This window comes from Ascaphus truei, chromosome 4 (genome assembly GCF_040206685.1).
Source record: "Ascaphus truei isolate aAscTru1 chromosome 4, aAscTru1.hap1, whole genome shotgun sequence".
Taxonomy (NCBI): domain Eukaryota; kingdom Metazoa; phylum Chordata; class Amphibia; order Anura; family Ascaphidae; genus Ascaphus; species Ascaphus truei.
This window is the reverse complement of record NC_134486.1, coordinates 232,120,697-232,146,688: the sequence shown is the minus strand read 5'-3', so window position 1 is coordinate 232,146,688 and position 25,992 is coordinate 232,120,697. Positions and strand designations below refer to the sequence as shown.

At 43.2% G+C, this 25,992-nt stretch overlaps 1 protein-coding gene across 3 annotated transcripts in view; it reads right to left on the bottom strand.

The window, feature by feature from the left end:
* Positions 1 to 25,992, bottom strand: part of SERAC1 (serine active site containing 1) — a 109,539-nt gene that overhangs the window by 46,674 nt on the left and 36,873 nt on the right. For 2 of the 3 annotated variants that reach the window (XM_075596995.1, XM_075596994.1), the window contains exons 2-4: positions 25,132 to 25,234; positions 14,375 to 14,411; positions 5,197 to 5,333 (exon numbers count right to left, since the gene is read on the bottom strand). In XM_075596995.1, the coding sequence (XP_075453110.1) occupies positions 5,197 to 5,333; positions 14,375 to 14,411; positions 25,132 to 25,222 (265 nt within the window). In that variant the 5' untranslated portion in view covers positions 25,223 to 25,234. Of the gene's footprint in view, positions 1 to 5,196; positions 5,334 to 14,151; positions 14,276 to 14,374; positions 14,412 to 25,131; positions 25,235 to 25,992 lie in introns of those variants that run through there. The other variant, XM_075596996.1, reaches the window with a different exon arrangement.

Sequence of the window (25,992 nt, the reverse complement as noted above, 5' to 3'; positions counted from 1 at the left end):
TCATATGTATTGTCATAATTAATGTATGTGTATGTCCCCCCCCCCCGTTCTCCGTGACTCCCCCCCTTCCGTTCTCCGTGACCCCCCCCTCCCCGTGACTCCCCCCCCCCCGTTCCCTGTGACTCTTGGGTGCCCCCCCCCCCCCCGTGACTCGCGCTCCCCCCCCCCCGGCACCCGCTTGGTCCCCCGATGTGGCGTCCGGCTGAGTGAGGCGCGTGCAGGCGGCGGCAGGAAGCGCCCTGTGTGGGCCTGAGGCGCGAGGCTGCGCGGGTGGGCCTGAGGCGGGACGCGCAGTGAGTTACCTGAGCGGGAGGTAGCGCCGGGGAGGTAATGGAGCGGCTGGGGTAGGAGGGCCGCGCTTCCCGTCCGGAGCCGGTGCAGGGCGGCGCACGTGATGGGGGGGGCGCACGTGATGGGGGGGCGGACAGAGGGTGAGGAGGGGCGGACAGAGGGTGAGGAGGGGGCGGACAGAGGGTGAGGAGGGGGGGGGGGGTGAGGGGCTCCAGAGCAGCATCGTGCGGTGGATGTTCGGGTGAGTGTGTGTGGGTGGGGGGGGGGGGGTGTGGGGGGGGTTGAGGGGCTCCGGAGCAGCAGCGTGAGTTTTGTGTTGGGGTGAGGGGGGGGGGGGGGGTTGAGGTGCTCCGGAGCAGCATCGTGCTGTGGATGTATGGGTGAGGGGGATGGGGTAGTTTTGGGTGTGCTCCGGGGATGTTCGGGTGACTGGGGGGGGTGTGATGGAGCATCGTGCGTTGTATGTTCAGCAGCGTGCGTTTGCTGTTCGTGTGAGGGGGGGGGTGTATGTTTGGGTGAGGGGGGTTGGTGATGGGCTGCAGTAGCGGGAGAGCTGTGGCGTGCGTTCGTAGTGTGCATGAGGTTGGGGGGGGGTGGTGGTGGAGGGGGGTGCATGAGGTTGGGGGGGGGGGGTGGTGGTGGAGGGGGGTGCATGAGGTTGGGGGGGGTGGTGTTGGAGGGGGGTGTTTGTAAGAGGCAGTGTTGCGCTACAGGCGGTGAGGGTTTTGTGGGTTGAGAGGTCGCCCCAGAGCAGTGTTGTCAGTGAGGGGTGGGACAGTGGAGTGAGGGGTGGGACAGTGTGGCAGTGGTGTTGGCCGAAGGCCAATGAGAGTCAGTGAGGGGTGGGACAGTGTGGCAGTGGTGTTGGCCGAAGGCCAATGAGAGTCAGTGAGGGGTGGGACAGTGTGGTGAGGGGTGGGACAGTGTTGAGGTGGAGTGACAGGCCAAAGGTGCAATGCGATTGGCCCTAGGGACACAGGGCATGCAGACAAACATACAGACATTTCAGAAATATATAGTAGATGGGGACATAGTATATGGCACGGCACACCAAACTCACCTTGGCAAACTTGATACCCTCTACAACTCAATATGCCGCTTTGCCCTCCAATGCAATTACAGATGCAGCGGTCATTATTTTAACGAATCACGGCTCCGTTTTCGTGTGCGCTGTTGTACTCCATGCGGCATGAACACGGCCAATCGCCCCAGGCACACCTGTTTATCGCGGTTGCTTTGTTTGAATTTCATGGATTGTGTGCAATTAAATGCAATGAAATTAATTAATTGTAATGTGTACAGTACTGTGCTACTGTGCTACTATGTCAATTTCAGGTGTTTAAAAGCAAGAACACTAAAATGCCATTGCCTGCACTCGCGTCTTAAGGCGGTACGGTTGGAAGAAATCCCGCGCCATGACATGGGTATTCCGAGGTATACACCGCGTGATTCGTTACAATAATGACACCTGCATCTGTACAACACACATCACTGCGAAATGCTCAAAGAACTAGATTGGTCATCACTTGAGTCTAAGCGCAAAGTTCATCTTTCCTTATGTTGTCTTCAAATACTTTCTGGGCAAGCTACCCACCTATCTGAACAAGCTACTCGCCCCTACCACATGCAGCACTTATCATCTGAGATCTGACTCCAAAAGACTGTTCATGGTCCCAAGGTTCAACAAAGTATCCGGCCGCTCCTCCTTCTTTTACCGTGCACCCCACAACTTGAACCGTCTACCGGAGACTCACTTCCGCCACCAGTCTAAGTTCTTTCAAAAGTAAAGCCGTCTCACATTTTAATCTGGTCTGTAACAGCTATATACTCTTATAATATATATTATCTTTAACTGTACATGCAATGTCTTGTATATAATGTACTGTATAACCCTTTTCACTCATTGTAACCATGTATTTGTCATTAGAACTCTGTGCCCAGGACATACTTGAAAACGAGAGGTAACTCTCAATGTATTACTGCCTGGTAAAACATTTTATAAATAAATAAATGAATCAGACAAATAATGAGTAATTAAGAGTCAGGGCATGTGCAAAAGTGAGTGAAACCCAGGTTTAATCAGCAAAATTAAATTAATTAGAATCAAGTGTTTAAATAATTAGGTAGATCATCAGGTATGAGTTTGGATGGCCCCACCCTATATAAAGATCAGAAACTTTGTGAGTTTGGTCTTCACCATACAGGTGTGTGGAAACACGTCATGCCACAATCAAAATAAATCTCTGAGGACCTCAGAAAAGCAGTTATTGATGCTCATCAGTCTAGAAAGGGTCACAAAACCATTTCTAAGGATTTGGGGCTCAACAACTCCACTGTCAGTCTACAAATGGAGAAAGTTCAAGACTACAGTTACTCTAATCAGGAGATGATCCTACCAAAATCTCAACAAAAATGAACCAGGAAATCACCCAGGAAGTCATAAAGAACCCCAGAGTGACATCCAAGGATCTGCAGGTCACTCTCGCTAATGTGAGTGTTGCCGACTCAACTATCAGAAAAAGACTGAACAAGAATAGTGTTCATGGAAGGATAGCCAGGAGGAAGCCACTGCTCTCTAAAAAGAACATTGCTGCCCATCTGAAGTTCGCCAAAGAGCACATAGATGATTCACAACCAAACACTGCGTTTGAATAGAAGAACCTCATCCCAACCGTCAAGCATGGTGGTGGGAGTGTGATGCTTTGGGGCTGCTTTGTTGCCTCAGGACCTGGACAGCGTGCCATCATTGACACAACCATGAATTCTACATTGTATCAGAAGATTCTAGAAAAGAATATCAGGCCATCCGTCCATGAGCTGAAGCTGAAGCGAAAGTGGGTCGTGTAGCAAGACAATGATCCTAAACATACAAGCAGATCTACAAAAGAATGGCTGCAGAAGAAGAAATTTTGCGTTTTAGAATGGCCTAGTCGAAGTCAGGACCTAAACCCCATCGTAATGTTGGGGCAGGACCTGAAGTGAGCTGTCCATGCAATGAAGCCCTCAAATGTCATTGAGTTGAAGCAGTTCTGTAAGGAGGAAAGGGCCAAAATTCCTCAGAACCGATTTTAGCGACTGACCAGCAGTTACAGGAAACACTTAGTTGAAGCCATTGTTACTCAAGTGGGTGCCACCAGGTACTGAATCTAAAGGTTCACATACTTTTTCACACATGGATATTGAATGTTGAATAATTTATGAATAAATAAATGCTGAAAAAATATCATGTTTTTCTGTAATTTGTTTGATCAGGTTATCTTTATTTATTAGGAGTTAGATTAAGATCCAATCGCATTTTCTGTTTGAAATATGTAAAAATCCTATGGGGTTCACAAACTTTTTCTCCCCGCTGTAACCATAGATTTCATACCCTACACTCTTAGCAGCATGAGAAAACTAGCCATTTGTTTTTCATATACAGTATATAACGTCAGTAGATTGATTGCATCAAAAGGCAGACAATGCTATCTTCATTGATGATCAAAGAAGTTCATTCAGAGGCTTGTACTGTATCCGGTGAAGTGGCCCAGAGGCTATTGTTTCGGAAGAAAATTCCCCATTGACTTTAATGGGGAATTTCATCCGAAAATGGCCAATCGGCATCTTCAGCAGATACAGAATAGGCCCCTTAATCTCCATTTATACCCGAGATGCAAATCTAAAAGCACGGAGAAAGAATAGCACCTGCTTCTATATTAAGTTGGTTCATTACCGAGGTGTTTAATAAGCTAACAGGTAATATTTTTTCTCGCTGAACCTTTATTTGGAAATTAATAAACAAGGGGATAGCAAGAAGCCCTTATGAATGCTTATTAGCATTGCTGTTAGCATGGCTAATAGACGCTAACTAACAGTTTCACATAACGGAGTATCAATTAAAATTCATAGTTAGCACGTGGACAGTACCCGATGGGCTAAAAACAGATGGCTAAAATGCATATTTAGTAGCTATGCTTTATCGTTGTGCATTAAGTCTTTACAGCACACAAAAGCAGTGCCCTGATACAACATGGGATATCTACTAGAACAGGAGTGGCCAACTAGAGTCCTTAAGGGCCACCAACAGGTCAGGTTTTAGGAAATATCCCTGCTTCAGCACAGTCATTGACTGAGCCACTGATTGAGCCACCTGTGCTGACGCTGGGATATCCTTAAAACCAGACCTGTGGGTGGCCATTGAGGACTGGAGTTGGCCACCCCTGCACTAGAATGATGCACGTTTGCTCCACAAGGTTCAAGAAGGATTTGAGATTCTTGCATCCAAAGCTGATCTCTTATTCATAAGGGCTTGGCAAATACGGTATAACAGAAGTGTGGCACGTAAATACATTATAATACTGTGTCCTCAGTCACCTTCATCCATGTAAAACACCTCAGAAAGCTGCTTAAAGCTGCAGCCCCCTTCCCAAATTTGGGTTTTCATGGTTTTTTTCTGAATTGGAACAAGGGAGGGTTCTCCTGAGCTGAATCGTTCCACTGGTCCCCGTTCCTTTTAATATATTGGTAAAATCAAGATAAAAATATAGATGTTCAACTGGCTAAGCCAATAGAAAGCCGCAACGTCATATCCTGATAGCGTCACGGCTTCCTATTGGCCTGCTTAAATGAGGCTGAACCCGACAGCCATCTTGATTTCCCAATAGGGAATATTTTTTTAAATGGTACATTAAAAAGTATATTTCTTAGAAATTGGAGTATCCCCGCAGTTGAGAATGTCAGGGTTCAACTCCAGAATGGTGACACGGAGAGGATGCTGGTTTAATTGCTTAATTGCACATGTGCCAAACAACACTACATTTATAACAGCAAATTGGTGAACTCATCTTTTGTCTACAATTGGTTTCCCTAAAGCTTTCTCCCACCTGTCTGAGGATGCAGATCATATTGCACATTTGTCCCTCTTACCTTGGAAGCCGCTCTGCTCTACTGAAACTGTAGGCATGTAAATATATGACTTCACTTTCTCCTGCTGGACTGCTTGCGTATCAAGTGTTACGGACCGCCTCAAAGCGAGAATTTCATATGTAATAAACACGCACCCTCTGGTATTAAAACACAAAAGGAGATCATTAAAAAGAGCAATATAGTATAGCTTAATCACAATACAACCAGAAGAGCAATGTTCCTGCTTTGTATGGTACATGCTCCGTCATCTAAGTTTTCAAACTCCCCGTCACTGTGCAGCTTTGCTGATCTCTCAGACAGCAAAATAATTCATCGATAAATTAAATCATATTTTTTGTTGCTGCAAACAAGCCAAGGTTATAATCATATAGATCTCCAAACTATTAGTTCAGACTGTTGCAATAGAATAGTGATCTAAACCAGGTCAGGTTTTAAGGATATCTCTGCATCAGCATAGGTGGCTCAATAAGGGCTCGGTCATTTTCATTGAACCACTGAAGCAGAGATATCCTAGAAATACCTCACCTGTTGGGGGTTCTTGAGGACTGGATATATTACATTACCATACTGTACGTACATTGAGTTTCAGTTACTATGTTAGCTGCTCAAATAAGACCAAGCATGAAATATCACACTTTCTTTGGGTGGTATGGGTTGGAGTGCAGAAGGATAACCTCTGCCTTTCATAACAACGTGTGGCAGCTGATTCCAGTCCTATCCCAGCTCTGCGCTATCACCTCTTTGTGATCTGGAGATTGCCATATGAACAGCTTTGTATGACTGTAACTTCTTCTGGGGTTCAGACTTCTGTTGTAGACAAACAAATACTTCTGATGCTACTGTATGTATGACAGAAACCTTCATATTTTCTAACATATTTGTCATCTCCAAATGTGTATTTCACAGTTCAAGTAGCTGTTTTTAACCTCAAGTGTAGATTAGTTAAAAATTACTGATACCTTTTAAGGGCGCAATCCTGCCCTAAAATGAACTTTGAGCTAAACAAACGACATGAAATGGTGGGCCTGGACTACCCTAAAAACAACCTCACACTCGACTGACTTAGAAGCAATTTTTGTCTTAAGGATTGTATGAAGAAGACTCTATCCCTGCTATTTATTCCCTTTGCTTGTCTCATCCTCTCTGTGTATTACCTCTTCAAACGACATCAGACTGGAACTGACACTTCATCTAACACTATCTGCCATGTTGGTCTATCCCATCGAAAAAAAATTATGTTTGAAATGCTAGGTTTTTATAGTATAGTCTGGTTACCTGGTTCCAATAGATACATAATTAAGAAGTTGTCATAAATTAAGAGCAGCTGTTAATTCGACTCTAAATTGGAAGCTAAAACAAGACAGTATTTAATGTGTGTACATCTATGCTGAGCTCATTTAGATAAATTAGAAATAGACATGCCTCTGCTATGCCTGCTGCGTGGTTATGTTAACGACTCTCACGCAAACTGTGTTTGCTGCCTATTTTTGGCTAACCCTAAATTAAAAGAAGAAAATACAAGAGTTTGGTAAGTCTCTATGCATATTATTAAATAAGCGAAGGTAATTATTTAGAATAAAAAGAAATATAAAAGTGCCATGCATTTGCACTATTGTTACTCCTACTACAGAGATAAATATATATATATATACAGTCATGTGAAAAAGAAAGTACACCCTCTTTGAATTCTATGGTTTTACATATCAGGACATAATAACAAACCTGTTCCTTAGCAAGTCTAAAAATTAGGTAAATACAACCTCAGATGAACAACAACACATGACATATTACACGGTGTCATGAATTATTTAACAAAAATAAAGCCAAAATGGAGAAGCCATGTGTGAAAAACGAAGTACACCTTATGATTCAATAGCTTGTAGAACCACCTTTAGCAGCAATAACTTGAAGTAATCGTTTTCTGTATGACTTTAGCAGTCTCTCACATCGTTGTGGAGGAATTTTGGCTCTCTCTTCTTTACAACGTTGCTACAGTTCATTGAGGTTTGTGGGCATTTGTTTATGCACAGCTCTCTTAAGGTCCAGCCACAGCATTTCAATCGGGTTGAGGTCTGGACTTTTCAGGCATTCTATTGTAGATTTGCTGGTGTGTTTGGGATCATTGTCCTGTTGCATGACCCAATTTCGGTCAAGCTTTAGCTATCGGAAAGATGGCCTCACATTTGACTCTGGAATACTTTGGTATACAGAGGAGTTCATGGTCGACTCAATGACTGCAAGGTTACCAGGTCCTGTGGCTGCAAAAACAAGTCCAAATCATCACCCCTCCACCACCGTGCTTGACAGTTGGTATGAGGTGTTTGTGCTGATATGCTTTGTTTGGTTTTCAACAAACGTGGCGCTGTGCATTATGGCCAAACATCTCCACTTTGGTCTCGTCTGTCCAAAGGACATTGCTTCAGAAGTCTTGTGGTTTGTTCAGATGCAACTTTGCAAACCTAAGCTCTCTTTTTAGAGAGAAGATACTTTCTCCTGGCAACCCTTCCGAACAAACCATACTTGTTCAGTCTTTTTCTAATTGTACTGTCATGAACTTTAACATTTAACATGCTAACTGAGGCCCGTAGAGTCTGAGATGTAACTCTTGGGTATTTTGCAATTTCTCTGAGCATTGCACGGTCTGCCCTTGGGGTGAATTTGCTGGGATGTCCACTCCTGGGAAGATTGGCAACTGTCTTTAATGTTTTCCACTTTTGAATAATCTTTCTCACTGTAGAATGATGGACTTGAAATTGTTTGGAAATGGCCTTATAACCCTTCCCAGATTGATGGGCAGCAACAATTGCTTCTCTAAGATCATTTAGAACATATACAGACCAGCGCCCCAAAAAGAGTCCAAAGTCCCTAATAGAGTCCAAACAGATGGAAGGGAAGATAACCTTATACATATATAAAGCCTGTGATGTCACATTTCAGTGTCAAATGGTACACCCCCAATGCGACCACCCTGTCACATGGTACACCTGCAATCGTATTGGGGGTGTACCATTGAACACTCAAATGTGACATCAAAGGCCTTATATAAGGCCCGTCCAATCTCATTTGAAGGCAAGAAGACATCCACCCCATTGGATTGGATTACAAATAAAGAAGAAAAGAAAAAAGAAAGAAGAACTTACCTGCTGTTGATGATCATTGCATCGAGTGTCAAGAGGTTCCTGCTGTTGCTGCTGGACTCGGAATCATCGGAGGGTGAAGACGTCAATGGTAAGAAAAACACAGATTTTATTTTTTTTCATTGCGTATCTTTTTTTTAAAGTTGACCATTGACTGCCAATGTGTTTATCTTTGCCCCTTTTGGTCTATAGATAAACACAGTGACAAGCAACACATTTTTTTGGTTATTTAATTGCTACTGTATGTGTTTTTAGTGCTTGGTTTTATTCAATTGTTGTGTATTTCTGGTGCTTGGTTTTATTTAATTGTTGTTTATTTGTGATGCTTGGTTTTATTTAATTGTTGTGTATTTCTGGTGCTTGGTTTTATTTAATTGTTGTGTATTTTTGGTGCTTGGTTTTATTTCATTGTTGTGTATTTCTGGTGCTTGTTTTTTTTTTTTAGGTTGCCCATTGACTGCCATAGTGGCAAACCATGCCAATATTATATGGGCATGGTGTACCACTGTGACAATCAATGGGTAGAGGGTGGGGCTAGTTACCCCGGGGAGGGTGGTTAGGCATCCTGGGCGGGTAGCAGGGGAGGGTGGTTAACCCCTTAATTACTGTAGCGGTTACTAACCACCAAGGTGATTAAGGGGTTAGTGGCCATTAGTTTGTTTTTTATTGTTATGTTGCTGCCACGGAGGACGGCGAGGAAGACGAAGATGGCCTTCATCCTGGCAGTGGTAAGTGAAACTTTAATTTACTTTATGCTGGCTGGATAATGTTATATTTTTAATGGGCAAATGAGCTATTATCCAAATCTGGATAACAGTAATTTTGCCCATTACTGCACTGCATGTGATGGGGGGGGAAGGTTGTTAGGGTTAGAGGGGGTGCCCATTCATTGCCATTGGGGTTATCTTTGCTCCCATTAAGGGCATAGTTAACAACACTGGCAATCAATTGGTGCATTGGCTAGTATTGGGTTTTAATGTTTATTGTTGGTAGCAGGGGTGGGTGAAGGTGGTATTTGGCCCATGGTGGGTGTTTATGCCTACCGGGTGGGTAGAGAGAGGGATTAACCCCTTCATTACTAGAGCGGTAGTAACCGCTATGGTAATAAAGGGGTTAACTCCACCCGCAACCCTCTCGCAAGACCTAAACACCCACTATGGGCCAAATACCAGCTTCGTCCACAATAAACCAGGCTCTAGTATTTAACCCCTTCATTGCTTTAATGGTTAGCTGCTAAGGTAATGAAGCTGCCTGTAAATGTATTTTTATTGCATTGGATTGAAGCCGGGGGTCTCTGGAGCTGGTATTAATGTGTCTCATCTCCGGAGACTCCCGGCTTCAATCCGATGCAATAAAAATAAAAAATAAATTATAAGTCTTACTCGCAAATCACATCTCGCCACCCTTGGGGTGACGAGAAGAAATGTGCGAGGAGCTCGCTAGTACTAGAATAGCGTGGTTTTCTCAAAAACGCGAGTTGTTTTTCGGCTCCCGTTCGGTGTGTTTGAGCAGGAGCACTACGACTCGGGGATATGCACTTCACGAACGAGTCATCAGAGCTTTCTGACTAGCAAACGTTCCAAATCGTTTGGGAACTGCTCAAAATCCTCGATGAGTTTGTTATCAAAATTTATATTATTTATAAAAAAAAATTACCAGGAAGTAATACATTGAGAGTTACCTCTCATTTTCAAGTATGTCCTGTGCACAGAGTTATAAAAATACATGGTTACATTAACAGAACAGGGTTATACAGTCAATTCACAGACATTTCATGGACAGATAGAGTTGGAAAATTGGGTACAGGGAATAAAGGGCATGTGAGTTTCAGATGGAAATAGAGCAGCTTTAAGATCACTTTAACATCACCAAACAGCAGCAAACGGGTCACACCCTTTGGCTGGCCCAAAAGCTGTCCGCCTTTGGGGCAACGCAGACGTACACTGGGGTGGTTGAGATTCAATGCAGCTGTGAACAAAAAGTTTTTTATGTCCTATTGGCTCATTAACATTCCAGTGGGTGGGGTTGACGTTCCACAAAGTACAAGCACATGTCCACCCTTAGCCCACTGGTCCTCTTAGCAGAGGGGAGCAGTTCTTAGGGAGCACCATCAGGCTGTCCGCCTTTGTGGCAACGCAGACGTATACATATAATAGGCCCCTATTAGTGGTTGTGCGCTCTCTTTTTCTTTTCTATAGATTTGCGATGTTGAGCCCACGTAATTGAAGAGCAGCACACCACAAGTGAACTTTTATGCTAGCACTTTTTTCACCGATAGTGACTTTTCATAAATTGATGTGGTATTTTGTTCACTTGTTGTGCGCATTATGTTCACTCACCTAATATTAATTGATGACATTGGACTTTATTTGTTTACTTAGGTAGTTCACACAGCAATGGATATCCTACTGTATGTTTAGCATCTGCACACATTTTAACCCCTTGAGCGCTACAACGTTTCGGTGGTTTTTTAGATAGATATGTTTAACGTACTTTAAGTATTACCTGAACCTAAAGGTCAGCCTACAATATTGATACAAAAGCCACAGACTCCCGATGATAGCTATTTTAAGGTACCACTGTCATGGGAGAGGGGGTTTGGCCCGGAATTAAAGGGGTTACACACCATTTGGCCACCCCCTACTCTCACCTGGGAAGCAAGGGGTTAACTGGACTGTGGTCCAGTAATATGGTTTTACCTTGCTTCAGCATTCTAATGTATATTACCCTGTGAAAATGTATTGTTTCTGTCCCAGTGTTTGCAACAACACATACACTAGGGTTGATGCGGGCGGGAAGGGGTTAATGTTAATTCAGTGATTACAGCCCTTTGTTCCCTTTTCCCGCCTTTTCAGGCTCCAGTTTGCAGCCTTCCATAGGCGCCATTGAGGCTCCATGCATTCCAATGGCAGAAGTAGCGGTTTTGGACCTGTTTTCCAGCGACGACCAGCAAGTGGCGTCCGAGAGGAGGAGCGGCGGTTTCCCATTGTAAGTCAATGGGGCCATTGACTTCAATGGGGATTCCTCGACGCCGGCCTCCAGGAACAGGTTGGCAGCCATCCAAACCGCAGACCGCAAGAGCGGAAACATTTTCTAAAAGAGAGCTTTGATCACTGTTAGTTAAGTTCAACGACAAGTGGCTTGGGAATCTTAGGTTCTAGGGCACCTGGACACACGACCCCCACCGGGTCCGGGAATGAGGGACCCCCGTAAAGGGTCGAGCAGAGAAAGAGGGTCGCACCATTGACTTTAACGGTGGAGCAGAGGTCCCATTGAATCCAATGGCGGCGTGCAGCCATACCATTGGCGAAACGCGTAGAGTGGACCCGCCTAGGAAGTGTGAGTATTGGTACTGCAAGCTGTCAATCTCGAGCCGCACCGGAAGTGCGCGACGGAGCTCACGTGTACACCGGAAGTGACGTATCGCGCCTGAGGAATTGCCGGAGGTGATCCCCATACATCACGGTGGAGAGGGGACCACAGAAAGCCTGCTGTACAAGAACCACGGGGCGTCGGCGGTGCGGTGAGCTGCGGCAACCACCATAACAATCCTATTCACTTTTAAGTGACAAATGTCTATTTTGTATTTTTGAAGTGAAACTTCTTTAGTGGCACCTCATCCCTACTGGGACAAAAATGGATTGTAGGGGCAGAAAATGAAACGGATGTGACGTCAAAGTGCTGACGTCACAGTGCTGGCAGATGAGGCCGGGCTGTGTTCTGGCAAATCATCGCCGCCGCCGCCGCTCCTAATAGGCACCGCTCCCCCCACACGGCTGATGACATATGCGGCGGCGGCGATAGCCGCCGGCGCCGCTCCTAACGGCCACCATTCCAACCATTCCCCTCACACCGTTCCCCGCCCGCTGCCTGCGCCTGCTGACATCTAAATGCCGCCGCATCCCCCACACAGCCGCTGACATGCGGCGGCGCCGCTCTCCCTCACCCGCTCCTCCACACCTGCAGCCGTCCTCCTCAACGCATGCGCAGAGGCTCTGTCCATAGCCATGTTGTGGATGGCAGGTTTTGTGTGTGTGGTGTGGTTGGCAGAGGGCGCTGCTGCGAGGCAACCGGTGATTGGCTGTCGCGTCCCGCTGCTGACGATTGGTTGAGGGGCTGTCAGTCAGTTAAGGGGTCCCTTAATTCCCCTCATCCGGCACGGGCTCTGTGGTGCTGCCCGCCGTGGAGTACGCTGCTCCGTGGTGGGGTAGCTATCTGAGGCCGAGGCTCCACCCCCTGCCCTGTCGCTCCTGCTTTGGAAACGGGAGGAGGGGGTAACGGGACCCCCGTGTCACCAGGGGGGCTGGGAGTCCGCAGCTCCGTGTCCGCAGCTCCGCCGGGGGTAGTGGGAGTCGGGAGGAGGGGGGTAACGGGACCACCGTGTCGCCGGGGGGGCTGGCTGCAGCAGGACACACAGCCGTGTCCGCAGCTCTGCCTGGGGTAGTGGGAGGGGGGGAGGAGGAGGGGTGGGGGGCACAACACAGAGAGACATTCACACAACACAGAGAGAGAGAGACACACACTGACTGACACACACACACACACTGACTGACACACACTCACACACTGACACACTGACACACACTGACTCACACTCACACACTGACTCACACACTGACTCACACACGCGCACACACACACTGACTCACACTGACTCACACACGCGCACACACACACTGACTCACACACGCGCACACACACACTGACTCACACACGCGCACACACACACACTGACTGACACACGCGCACACACACACTGACTGACTGACACACGCGCACACACACACTGACTCACTCACACACTGACTCACACACGTGCATACACACACTGACTCACTCACACACTGACTCACACACGCGCACACACACACTGACTCACACACGCGCACACACACACTGACTGACACACGCGCACACACATACTGACTGACACACACGCACACACGCCTACTGACACACGCGCACACACGCTGACTGAAACACGCGCACACACGCTGACTGACACACACGCACACACGCTGACTGACACACACACACGCACACACACTGACTGACACAAACACACACTGACTGACACAAACACGAACACACACTGACTGGCACACACGCACACACGCTGACTGACACACACGCACGCTGACCGACACAGAGAGACATTCACACAACACAGAGAGAGAGACATACACTGACTGACACTCACACACACACACACTGACTGACACACACACACACTGACTGACACACACACACATGCACACACTGACTGACACACATGCACACACTGACTGACACACATGCACACACTGACTGACACAAACACGAACACACACTGACTAGCACACACGCACACACGCTGACTGACACACACGCACGCTGACCGACACAGAGAGACATTCACACAACACAGAGAGAGAGACATACACTGACTGACACTCACACACACACACACTGACTGACACACACACACACACACACATGCACACACTGACTGACACACATGCACACACTGACTGACACACACACACATACATACTCACTGACTGACACATACACTGACTGACACATGTGTGCCGAGCACGCGCGTTATAAGTCAATTTCTGCGACAAAAGTCAAAGACGTTTCACTTACTATGCGCGTGCACAGCACACACAGCTTTTTTAAATTGTAAGTGCACATTTTTTAGCATTCTATAAAATTATCCTTTTGTACCATTGATCTGCACCATGGAGGTTTTTCTTTTTTTCTTTATTTCTCCATGCACCTTTGCACCTGACCTCTGAGCCCGAGCTGATTCCTGTCTGTGTCCAGAAAGACTTACCAGATTCCACTCATCCTGTCACTGCCTTTACCCTACTAACATCTTGTGAGTAGGCTGCACATAAGAGCCAAGTTTGAATACATGCTTCACCATTGTATTTTATTGTCTGCACTGCTTGTTTTCTTTGTTGTTTTTTCCCACATGCTCCCCATGGGTTGTGAGAAACTACATCATATGAAAGACAAAAGAAAAATGAAAGGCATAAAGATTTGCTGAAACTTACCCTAAGAACAGTGATCCCGTAATCTTAGCGATATTTCCTTAAAATACAAAAAAAAAGTTACACACAAACAATTTGTGTATATATCTATAACATTCAAAATACAAAATAAAATCCTAATACCTGGATGATTATTTTAATGTTCTCAAATAATTTAAGACAAACAAAGAATCTGTTTAGAATGAATATAACATTCTTGTGATGGATTTAATAGAAAAGGGTGAATAAACCGCTCATCCGTGTTTTGTGTTGGTGCTTAAATGCGATATGTAACAGGTGCTCTAAGGGAAAAAAGGAATGTATTTCAGAGTAGATCCCAAGAGGATCAAAAAAGGCTCCCTCATATACCAAGCACTCAATGTTAGGACACTATAGTGAGACTTACAATAGTCTATCGGTATCAATACCTTTATGTAGTACAAAAATGTGGCCCTTCTCGACCGGATAAGCTCAGGAAAAATAATAAAATTTTATTAATTAATTACAATTGATCAGGATTAAAAACACATATAAAACATTCAAACATTAAAAAAAAACCATACTGAAGTGGTTAGGTGAGTTAGCGATGAATCACTATGGTATGCTCACCGCAGACGTCTAAATAGCGATTGTAACTGTTAGTGGACAAGCAGGTAAGTATTCTCCTTCAAACCTATATGGTGGAGGGAGGAATATCAGAGGTGTAGTCTCTATAGCTGTGTTATCAGGTTGGCATATATGTAGGTAATCCCCTATCCGAGGTTGCAATATATCGTATATGCTGAGTATGACTTCAGAGGGACAGAAACAGATGAAGGATAAGTGTTTGTATAGTATTTAGATCTGTGCGGTATCACCGCAGGTTGTATTTGCTCAATGTTGTGTCTAATGACACTGTATGTTTTGGCGGCTTGTGATACACAATGTGTTAATGACTCAAAAATATAGTCACCCCACAGGTAATACAGGTTTTATGTGAGAGGGCTCCGTTTTCCAAGGAGACCAATACAACAATATTACGGATTCCAATATCTCTTGTGTAATGCTGGATGGTAAGCTGGAAGCCCCCACTGCGGGCAAAACCACTTAAAACACACATATAAAGTTTGCTGGCTCAAAACAAGCCTGAATTCCACACACTGCTGTCTCTGCTCGCAGACATTTGCCAACTCTGATAACGTCACAGTCAATGTATTAATGACTCTAGGATATAGTCACCCCATAGGTAATATAAGTATATGTGGGAGGGCTCCGCTTCCAAGGAGACCAATCAATATTGCGGATTCTAAAGTCTCTTGTGTAATGCTAAATGGTAAGCTGGAAGCCCCCACTGCGGGCAAAACCACTTTGAACACACATATAATTTGCTGGGTGTCCTGTCTCAATACAAGCCTGTCTTCCAAAACACTGCTGTCTCTGCTCGCAGACGCTGCCACTTCTGATGACGTCACACGTGACGTCACCACGTCCCGACGATCGTTTCGCGTAGACTGACACGCTTCTTCAAGGGGAGGAGTGTGTTCCCTTGCTATGCCGGTGAGTATTTATAGGGAGAAATATCCCGCCCCTCTAGGTCATGGGGGCGTGGTTTCTGCCCGAGATCCAATCGGGTCAGGAGGAGGATACTTCGCCATTGTGCGAAGTGTCTTATGCGCTGTAATGTTAACCTCTTGTAGGACTTGGTGGCACTAGTATTGATGTTAGCTGTGGAATATATAAGGACTATGACTTATTGGTATATGTCCCAGGGTGAACATCCAAACATCACATGTATTATTGGGTTGAACAAGAGATGTGGTTGACTGATGAAATGCCTGTATGTGATTATTAAAGATGAAATAAATGAGTGAATAAATAATAATAAATGTATGCATATTTCTCAAATGGTCTGGTGTCCAAATTCTTAAGTGATATATATGTGTGTGGGCAGAAATGAGATGATAATAAATGAAAATGATTATAAATATATAGGTATAAAAATAAATATAAAATAGTGTGGGATTGATAACTGTTTTGAAATTATATTAAAGACCTGCCTGTATTGGTCACTGCAGGTTAACAGTACATATAGCTGTGTTTATATCAGGATAGACTTCCTGTCTAATGAAAATGGGTGAAACTGATATGTAGATAGTGTAGGAGTGATCTATCCTAAAGACCTGCCCATAAGGTCAATACAGGTCCAAATTTACTTAAGGTATATTTAACTAGAAAACATTCTGATATAGCATGTCATGCTCCAAAATTGTGAATATTCATGTGACTTGGAAGTTAAATGTCAATTGATAGGGGTGATAGTGAATATAAACATATGTGTGGTGAAATCAATTAAAATAGAAATAAGTAGAAAAAATGATGGTATATAGATTGTGTAGGAATGATCTCTCATTAAGGCCTGCCCATAAGGTCAATACAGGTCAGAATTACTTAAGGTATATTTAGCTAAAAGACAATCTGATATCATATGTCTTGCTCCAAATGTTGTAAGTGTTAATGTGACTTGGAAGAAAAAAGTTTGTCAAATAATGGGGGTGGTAGTGAGTATATATTAAAATATATAACATGTGAGGGGAGTGGTGAGTGATGGTGGGTACGAGGGTATATATAAGTGTATCACTATCAGTTATGATGAATGTGCTCTAGTTATAGACCGTGACTATATTATTAGAGTAAAATGAAAGGAAAAATAGAATAAAATAAACTAAAATAGTGAGTGTGATTTCATCAGTCAATAAATATGTACATCTATAGTATCAAACCCATATAGGACACTGTGTATCCTCTTGCGGTGTAGCAGTGATGTTATTCTAGATAAAAGGGGAATATATGAAACCCTCGTTGAGACCCAGGGGTGAGAGGGTCTGGAGTTGATAGATCCAACGACATTCTTTCTGAAGTAGTCGTTTGTCCCAATCACCCCCTCTAGGGTCCCTGGGTACATATTCGATGCCACAGAAGTGCATGACTCTCGAATCCCCTTTATGATGTTCAATTATATGTCTGGCTACCGGTGTGTCAGTAGAGTTCCATACATTTCCTATATGTTCCAAGATTCTGGTCTTTAGAGGTCTGTGTGTTTTTCCAACATATTTAAGGCCACAGTCGCAGTTCATCAAATATATTGTACCTACAGTGAGACAGTTGATGAAGTCTTTTATCTGAAAAGTATTGGAATTGGATGAGTCAAAGAACTGTTTGGTCACTGGCATATTGCTACATGCTTTGCATCTCGAGCATGGGTATGATCCACACGGTTTTGTGCCTAACCAGGTTTTCTTGTGAGTTTGTTTGAAGTGGCTATGCACTAGTCTATCTTTCATGTTCTGACTACGTCTGTAGCCTATGCTAGGATATTCTTTGAGGATTTTTTGCAAATCTGTATCCTCTCTGAGGATATGCCAGTGTGTATTGAGAATGTTTTTGACTTCCCGCCATTGGTTGTTGTATGTTGAGATGAATCGAATGGTTTCATCTCTCGATTCTCTTTTTTTATTTATCAACAGTTTTGATCTTGGTTCTGTCAGAGCCCTGTGGTATGCTTTTTTCAGTATTTTGTTGCTGTATCCTCTCATTTTGAATCTTTGAAACATTTCCCTAGATTGTTTGGTAAACTCAGATGTGGTGGAGCAGTTTCTTCGTAATCTCAAAAATTGACCTATCGGTATATTATTGGTGATATGTTGTGGATGGTGGCTGTTGGCCATTAGAAGGCTGTTAGTGGCTGTGGGTTTCCTGAAGATTGTGGTTTCTAGGTACCCATCAGAAGATCTAGAAATATAGAGATCTAGAAATTCTATTCTCTGTCTATCCACGTGTGATGTCAATTTCAAGTTGTGAGAGTTTAGATTAAGCGTGTTAATGAATTCATGCAGCAGATCCTCTGTTCCTTTCCAGATAAGAAAGATATCATCTATGTATCTGACCCACAATTCCACATATTCAGTGTATCGTTCTTGTGTTTCTATGAAGACCACTGTTTCCTCCCACCAGCCTACTGCACCGACACACTTTATCCGAGCAAATACCCAGTATGTACCTGGCAGATACCTGGAATGCGCCGCTCCTCACCTCTGACAAGCCCCGTTGCGTTTGCCTTCCCAGCCTGGGTTCATGCCTGGCTGACGGGCGGCTGATTTGTTAAATGATAATGATTAGGATTTAATAGGCTGCAATGCTTCGCGTGTATACCAGACGGCATAAATTCATGAATTATAATGCAGTATATATATATATACTGTGCAGTATTGCAGCCAGCGGGAATAAAATGCTTCAATCCCTGCTTGGAAAATACCTCAATGCACTCGGGCAGAAAACAGTCACAAACCTCAATACACCCGGGTATACCCGAATTCGTGGGACTAGCCAAGCTCGAATAAAGTGTGTCGCCAGTGTAGGTATAAATTGGCATAGGTGGTAGCACATGTGGTCCCCATAGCTGTTCCTTGTATCTGATGATACATGATGTTATTGAACAGAAAGAAATTGTGGGTCAGTACATAGTCTAATAATTTAAGAACAAATGTATTGTGCGATGTACAATCAGTGCTTCTTGCTTTGAGGAAGTGCTCTACTGCTCTGATGCCATAGTCATGTGGGATGCTTGAATATAATCCCTCCACATCTAAGGTTACCATGATGGTGTTTGTGTCTAAACTGACATACTCAATTTTCCTAAGTACATCTGTTGTGTCCTTGACATATGAAGGCAGACTTTCTACAAATGGTCGCAAAAAGTGATCCAGATACACACTCGTATTTGAAGTCAGGTTGCCTATGCCGGACACAATCGGTCTACCTGGAGGTGGTATCGTTTTTTTGTGTACCTTCGGTAGGTGATAGAATGTTGCTATTTTAGGGTTTTTGGGTAACATGAAGTTAAACTCCTTTTGTGATATCAGACATACTCAAGGAGGGACTAGATGAAAAACTGATATCACAAAAGGAGTTTAACTTCATGTTACCCAAAAACCCTAAAATAGCAACATTCTATCACCTACCGAAGGTACACAAAAAAACGATACCACCTCCAGGTAGACCGATTGTGTCCGGCATAGGCAACCTGACTTCAAATACGAGTGTGTATCTGGATCACTTTTTGCGACCATTTGTAGAAAGTCTGCCTTCATATGTCAAGGACACAACAGATGTACTTAGGAAAATTGAGTATGTCAGTTTAGACACAAACACCATCATGGTAACCTTAGATGTGGAGGGATTATATTCAAGCATCCCACATGACTATGGCATCAGAGCAGTAGAGCACTTCCTCAAAGCAAGAAGCACTGATTGTACATCGCACAATACATTTGTTCTTAAATTATTAGACTATGTACTGACCCACAATTTCTTTCTGTTCAATAACATCATGTATCATCAGATACAAGGAACAGCTATGGGGACCACATGTGCTCCCACCTATGCCAATTTATACTTAGGCTGGTGGGGGAAACAGTGGTCTTCATAGAAACACAAGAACGATACACTGAATATGTGGAATTGTGGGTCAGATACATAGATGATATCTTTCTTATCTGGAAAGGAACAGAGGATCTGCTGCATGAATTCATTAACACGCTTAATCTAAACTCTCACAACTTGAAATTGACATCACACGTGGATAGACAGAGAATAGAATTTCTAGATCTCTATATTTCTAGATCTTCTGATGGGTACCTAGAAACCACAATCTTCAGGAAACCCACAGCCACTAACAGCCTTCTAATGGCCAACAGCCACCATCCACAACATATCACCAATAATATACCGATAGGTCAATTTTTGAGATTACGAAGAAACTGCTCCACCACATCTGAGTTTACCAAACAATCTAGGGAAATGTTTCAAAGATTCAAAATGAGAGGATACAGCAACAAAATACTGAAAAAAGCATACCACAGGGCTCTGACAGAACCAAGATCAAAACTGTTGATAAATAAAAAAAGAGAATCGAGAGATGAAACCATTCGATTCATCTCAACATACAACAACCAATGGCGGGAAGTCAAAAACATTCTCAATACACACTGGCATATCCTCAGAGAGGATACAGATTTGCAAAAAATCCTCAAAGAATATCCTAGCATAGGCTACAGACGTAGTCAGAACATGAAAGATAGACTAGTGCATAGCCACTTCAAACAAACTCACAAGAAAACCTGGTTAGGCACAAAACCGTGTGGATCATACCCATGCTCGAGATGCAAAGCATGTAGCAATATGCCAGTGACCAAACAGTTCTTTGACTCATCCAATTCCAATACTTTTCAGATAAAAGACTTCATCAACTGTCTCACTGTAGGTACAATATATTTGATGAACTGCGACTGTGGCCTTAAATATGTTGGAAAAACACACAGACCTCTAAAGACCAGAATCTTGGAACATATAGGAAATGTACGGAACTCTACTGACACACCGGTAGCCAGACATATAATTGAACATCATAAAGGGGATTCGAGAGTCATGCACTTCTGTGGCATCGAATATGTACCCAGGGACCCTAGAGGGGGTGATTGGGACAAACGACTACTTCAGAAAGAATGTCGTTGGATCTATCAACTCCAGACCCTCTCACCCCTGGGTCTCAACGAGGGTTTCATATATTCCCCTTTTATCTAGAATAACATCACTGCTACACCGCAAGAGGATACACAGTGTCCTATATGGGTTTGATACTATAGATGTACATATTTATTGACTGATGAAATCACACTCACTATTTTAGTTTATTTTATTCTATTTTTCCTTTCATTTTACTCTAATAATATAGTCACGGTCTATAACTAGAGCACATTCATCATAACTGATAGTGATACACTTATATATACCCTCGTACCCACCATCACTCACCACTCCCCTCACATGTTATATATTTTAATATATACTCACTACCACCCCCATTATTTGACAAAAATTTTTCTCCCAAGTCACATTAACACTTACAACATTTGGAGCAAGATATATGATATCAGATTGTCTTTTAGCTAAATATACCTTAAGTAATTCTGACCTGTATTGACCTTATGGGCAGGCCTTAATGAGAGATCATTCCTACACAATCTATATACCATCATTTTTTCTACTTATTTCTATTTTAATTGATTTCACCACACATATGTTTATATTCACTATCACCCCTATCAATTGACATTTAACTTCCAAGTCACATGAATATTCACAATTTTGGAGCATGACATGCTATATCAGAATGTTTTCTAGTTAAATATACCTTAAGTAAATTTGGACCTGTATTGACCTTATGGGCAGGTCTTTAGGATAGATCACTCCTACACTATCTACATATCAGTTTCACCCATTTTCATTAGACAGGAAGTCTATCCTGATATAAACACAGCTATATGTACTGTTAACCTGCAGTGACCAATACAGGCAGGTCTTTAATATAATTTCAAAACAGTTATCAATCCCACACTATTTTATATTTATTTTTATTTTTATACCTATATATTTATAATCATTTTCATTTATTATCATCTCATTTCTGCCCACACACATATATATCACTTAAGAATTTGGACACCAGACCATTTGAGAAATATGCATACATTTATTATTATTTATTCACTCATTTATTTCATCTTTAATAATCACATACAGGCATTTCATCAGTCAACCACATCTCTTGTTCAACCCAATAATACATGTGATGTTTGGATGTTCACCCTGGGACATATACCAATAAGTCATAGTCCTTATATATTCCACAGCTAACATCAATACTAGTGCCACCAAGTCCTACAAGAGGTTAACATTACAGCGCATAAGACACTTCGCACAATGGCGAAGTATCCTCCTCCTGACCCGATTGGATCTCGGGCAGAAACCACGCCCCCATGACCTAGAGGGGCGGGATATTTCTCCCTATAAATACTCACCGGCATAGCAAGGGAACACACTCCTCCCCTTGAAGAAGCGTGTCAGTCTACGCGAAACGATCGTCGGGACGTGGTGACGTCACGTGTGACGTCATCAGAAGTGGCAGCGTCTGCGAGCAGAGACAGCAGTGTTTTGGAAGACAGGCTTGTATTGAGACAGGACACCCAGCAAATTATATGTGTGTTCAAAGTGGTTTTGCCCGCAGTGGGGGCTTCCAGCTTACCATTTAGCATTACACAAGAGACTTTAGAATCCGCAATATTGATTGGTCTCCTTGGAAGCGGAGCCCTCCCACATATACTTATATTACCTATGGGGTGACTATATCCTAGAGTCATTAATACATTGACTGTGACGTTATCAGAGTTGGCAAACGTCTGCGAGCAGAGACAGCAGTGTTTGGAATTCAGGCTTGTTTTGAGCCAGCAAACTTTATATGTGTGTTTTAAGTGGTTTTGCCCGCAGTGGGGGCTTCCAGCTTACCATCCAGCATTACACAAGAGATATTGGAATCCGTAATATTGTTGTATTGGTCTCCTTGGAAAACGGAGCCCTCTCACATAAAACCTGTATTACCTGTGGGGTGACTATATTTTTGAGTCATTAACACATTGTGTATCACAAGCCGCCAAAACATACAGTGTCATTAGACACAACATTGAGCAAATACAACCTGCGGTGATACCGCACAGATCTAAATACTATACAAACACTTATCCTTCATCTGTTTCTGTCCCTCTGAAGTCATACTCAGCATATACGATATATTGCAACCTCGGATAGGGGATTACCTACATATATGCCAACCTGATAACACAGCTATAGAGACTACACCTATGATATTCCTCCCTCCACCATATAGGTTTGAAGGAGAATACTTACCTGCTTGTCCACTAACAGTTACAATCGCTATTTAGACGTCTGCGGTGAGCATACCATAGTGATTCATCGCTAACTCACCTAACCACTTCAGTATGGGTTTTTTTTTTTAATGTTTGAATGTTTTATATGTGTTTTTAATCCTGATCAATTGTAATTAATTAATAAAATTTTATTATTTTTCCTGAGCTTATCCAGTCGAGAAGGGCCACATTTTTGTACTACATAAAGGTATTGATACCGATAGACTATTGTAAGTCTCACTATAGTGTCCTAACATTGAGTGCTTGGTATATGAGGGAGCCTTTTTTGATCCTCTTGGGATCTACTCTGAAATACATGTGATGGATTTAAGCAATTAATGGGTCAGGTTGCAAATTGTTAGTTCTGTTTTGCGCAGTGCTCACTCCACTGAAACAGCCCTAACGAAAGTAGCAAATGACCTTCATGCTGCCAAATACCAAGGTCATTACACCCTGCTTATACTACTCAACCTCTCTACAGCCTTTGATACTTTGATACACAATCTCCATAATCTTGATACTGTTTCAAAGCTCTATCCTGGATTTCCTCTTATCTCATCGTACTTTCAATGCCTCTTTTGCGAACACCTTCTTTTCCTGTCGATCTCTATGGGGTCTGTCCAGGGACCTCTTCTTTTCTCTCTCTACAGGTACTCTGTAGGTGACCTTATCACATCTTTTGGTTTCAAATATTATCTCTATGCTGAAAACACACAACTTTACTTTTCAACCCCTGACCTTACACCAGCTGTCCAGTCCCTCAGTGTCTCACTGCAATATTATCCTAGATGATCCTCTGCTGACTCAAACATATCCTTATACTTCCTTCAAAGCCTGGCCCTATTGCCTCTTTACAATTACTGTTGGTAACACTAGCATACAACAAGTAACACAAGCACGTTGTTTAGTTATGAAATTTGACTCCTCCCTCACATTTTCCTCTTAAATTCATGTTGTTGCCAAAATCTATTTTTCCTTCTTAATATTGATATGATGTGCTCTTTCGTCTGTTGCTGTACTGCTAAAACTGGGGTACATGCCCTCATTCTCTCCTGTCTTGACTACTGCAACCTACTACTATCTAGCTTTTCATCCCCAATAATCTTTCCCCTAAACACTGCTGCTAGAATCATTTCACTGTCTTCTAAATGTGTCTTTTCTTCTCTCCCGATTTAAAACCCTCTCCTGGCTTCCCACAACATTTTGTTTACTTACTAAATTCTCCTTCTCTCTTTCAAAGCTATACGCAGTATAAGGCCCTAATTTCTCACTAAATCCCTGCTTACCTCTTGAGTTCCTTTCAAGGTGGTCTCCTGTCTACCCCTTTTGTATCTAAAGCCCTCTCCTGTCTGAAACCACTCACTTACTGTCTTATACCTCTCTTATGCCCTACCCCTCAATATCCACTAAGCACATCCTCTCTCCACCTTCACGGCCTGTCTCAAAACTCATCTGTTTAATGAGGCATTCCATTGGCCCAAAGTACTCATCCCTTGCCACTGCTAACCGTAGCAGCTTCCTATTGTCTCTTTAAGTTCTCCCAACACACCACTTAGGCTACGCTTATAGTACCGGCGACAGCGACGCGATGGTCAGGAGACGGTCGACGGAAAATCAAATAGAGATGACTTCCAGCGATCGCGACCAATCCGTCGCTCCGTCGCGTCGCGCTTACTATATGCGCACACGACGGCGGCAATGAATTTGTTTTGCCGCGACGTTGCATCGCCATCGCCATAAGTGCAGCCTTAGATTGCAAGTTCTCCTGGGCCGGGACTACTTTCCCTAATGTTACTTTTATGCTTGAAGCACTTATTCCCATTATGTATTACATCTCATGTTTTTTTGTTGCATCTATTATAGTTGCGAAGCCCAATGTACATGGATGGCGATCTACAAATACACATTCTCACAACACTATTCATTAGCTACAATGCTATCAGCATATAATGTGCAAAATATTCTTTTTGTGATGTTACTTACCAATATCCTTCCAATTGCGATCACTTCTTGAAGCAGTGCCCGAGGTACCGATCTTTCTACAACAAATCAGGCAATAGGCTGCCATTGACATACTGTATTGTGTCTGTATAGAAAAAAGAATTACTCCAGTTAGAAACCATATATTCCACACAAATAGGATTACATTACACCAGTCTCTCCCCCTCCCAATTGTAAATGTTTGGATCACCCTACATCCTTTACTCAGATAATAACATGGACAGCCGTTTGGGGCTCTGACCCAAAACAAAAACATTCATTTTATTAGTGAAATCTATTATTTGGGGTACAGTGCTTTTTTCTCTGTTACAGTCTCACTCTCTATTCCCCTTATTCAATATGCTGCGAAGATGTCTTTCCCAAGCTGAAGAAGATTGTAACCCCATTCCCAGCACTAGAAAGAAACTTTTCCAGCTTATTGAAGAAGGGACTTTGACACTCACACTGTCTTGGTCACTGTCTCTTTGTCTGAGTACCATCTGTCACTGTGTCATTCTCTGTGTACCTGCCTCCACTCTGCATTTATCTGTATCACAATCACTGTTCCTATCTTCTTCTGTCTCTTGGCACCAGTGTTTTTCTGTCTTTTCCACAGCTTTTGTGTGCCTCAGTACCAACGTGTCTATTTCTCTTTGTCACTCAATGTTTGTCTTCATGCGTTAGTATACTGCATCTCCCTAATATCCAACCCTCTGTATCATTCTCTGCATTGTTCTTTCTCCCTCACTGTCCTACTTTCTCTCCCTGATTCTCCTTTCACCACCATCTGTCTTGTCATTCACTTACTCTCCCTCACTCTGCCACTTTCCCTTCCTTCATTTCAGCTCACTGTCTCTACCTCAC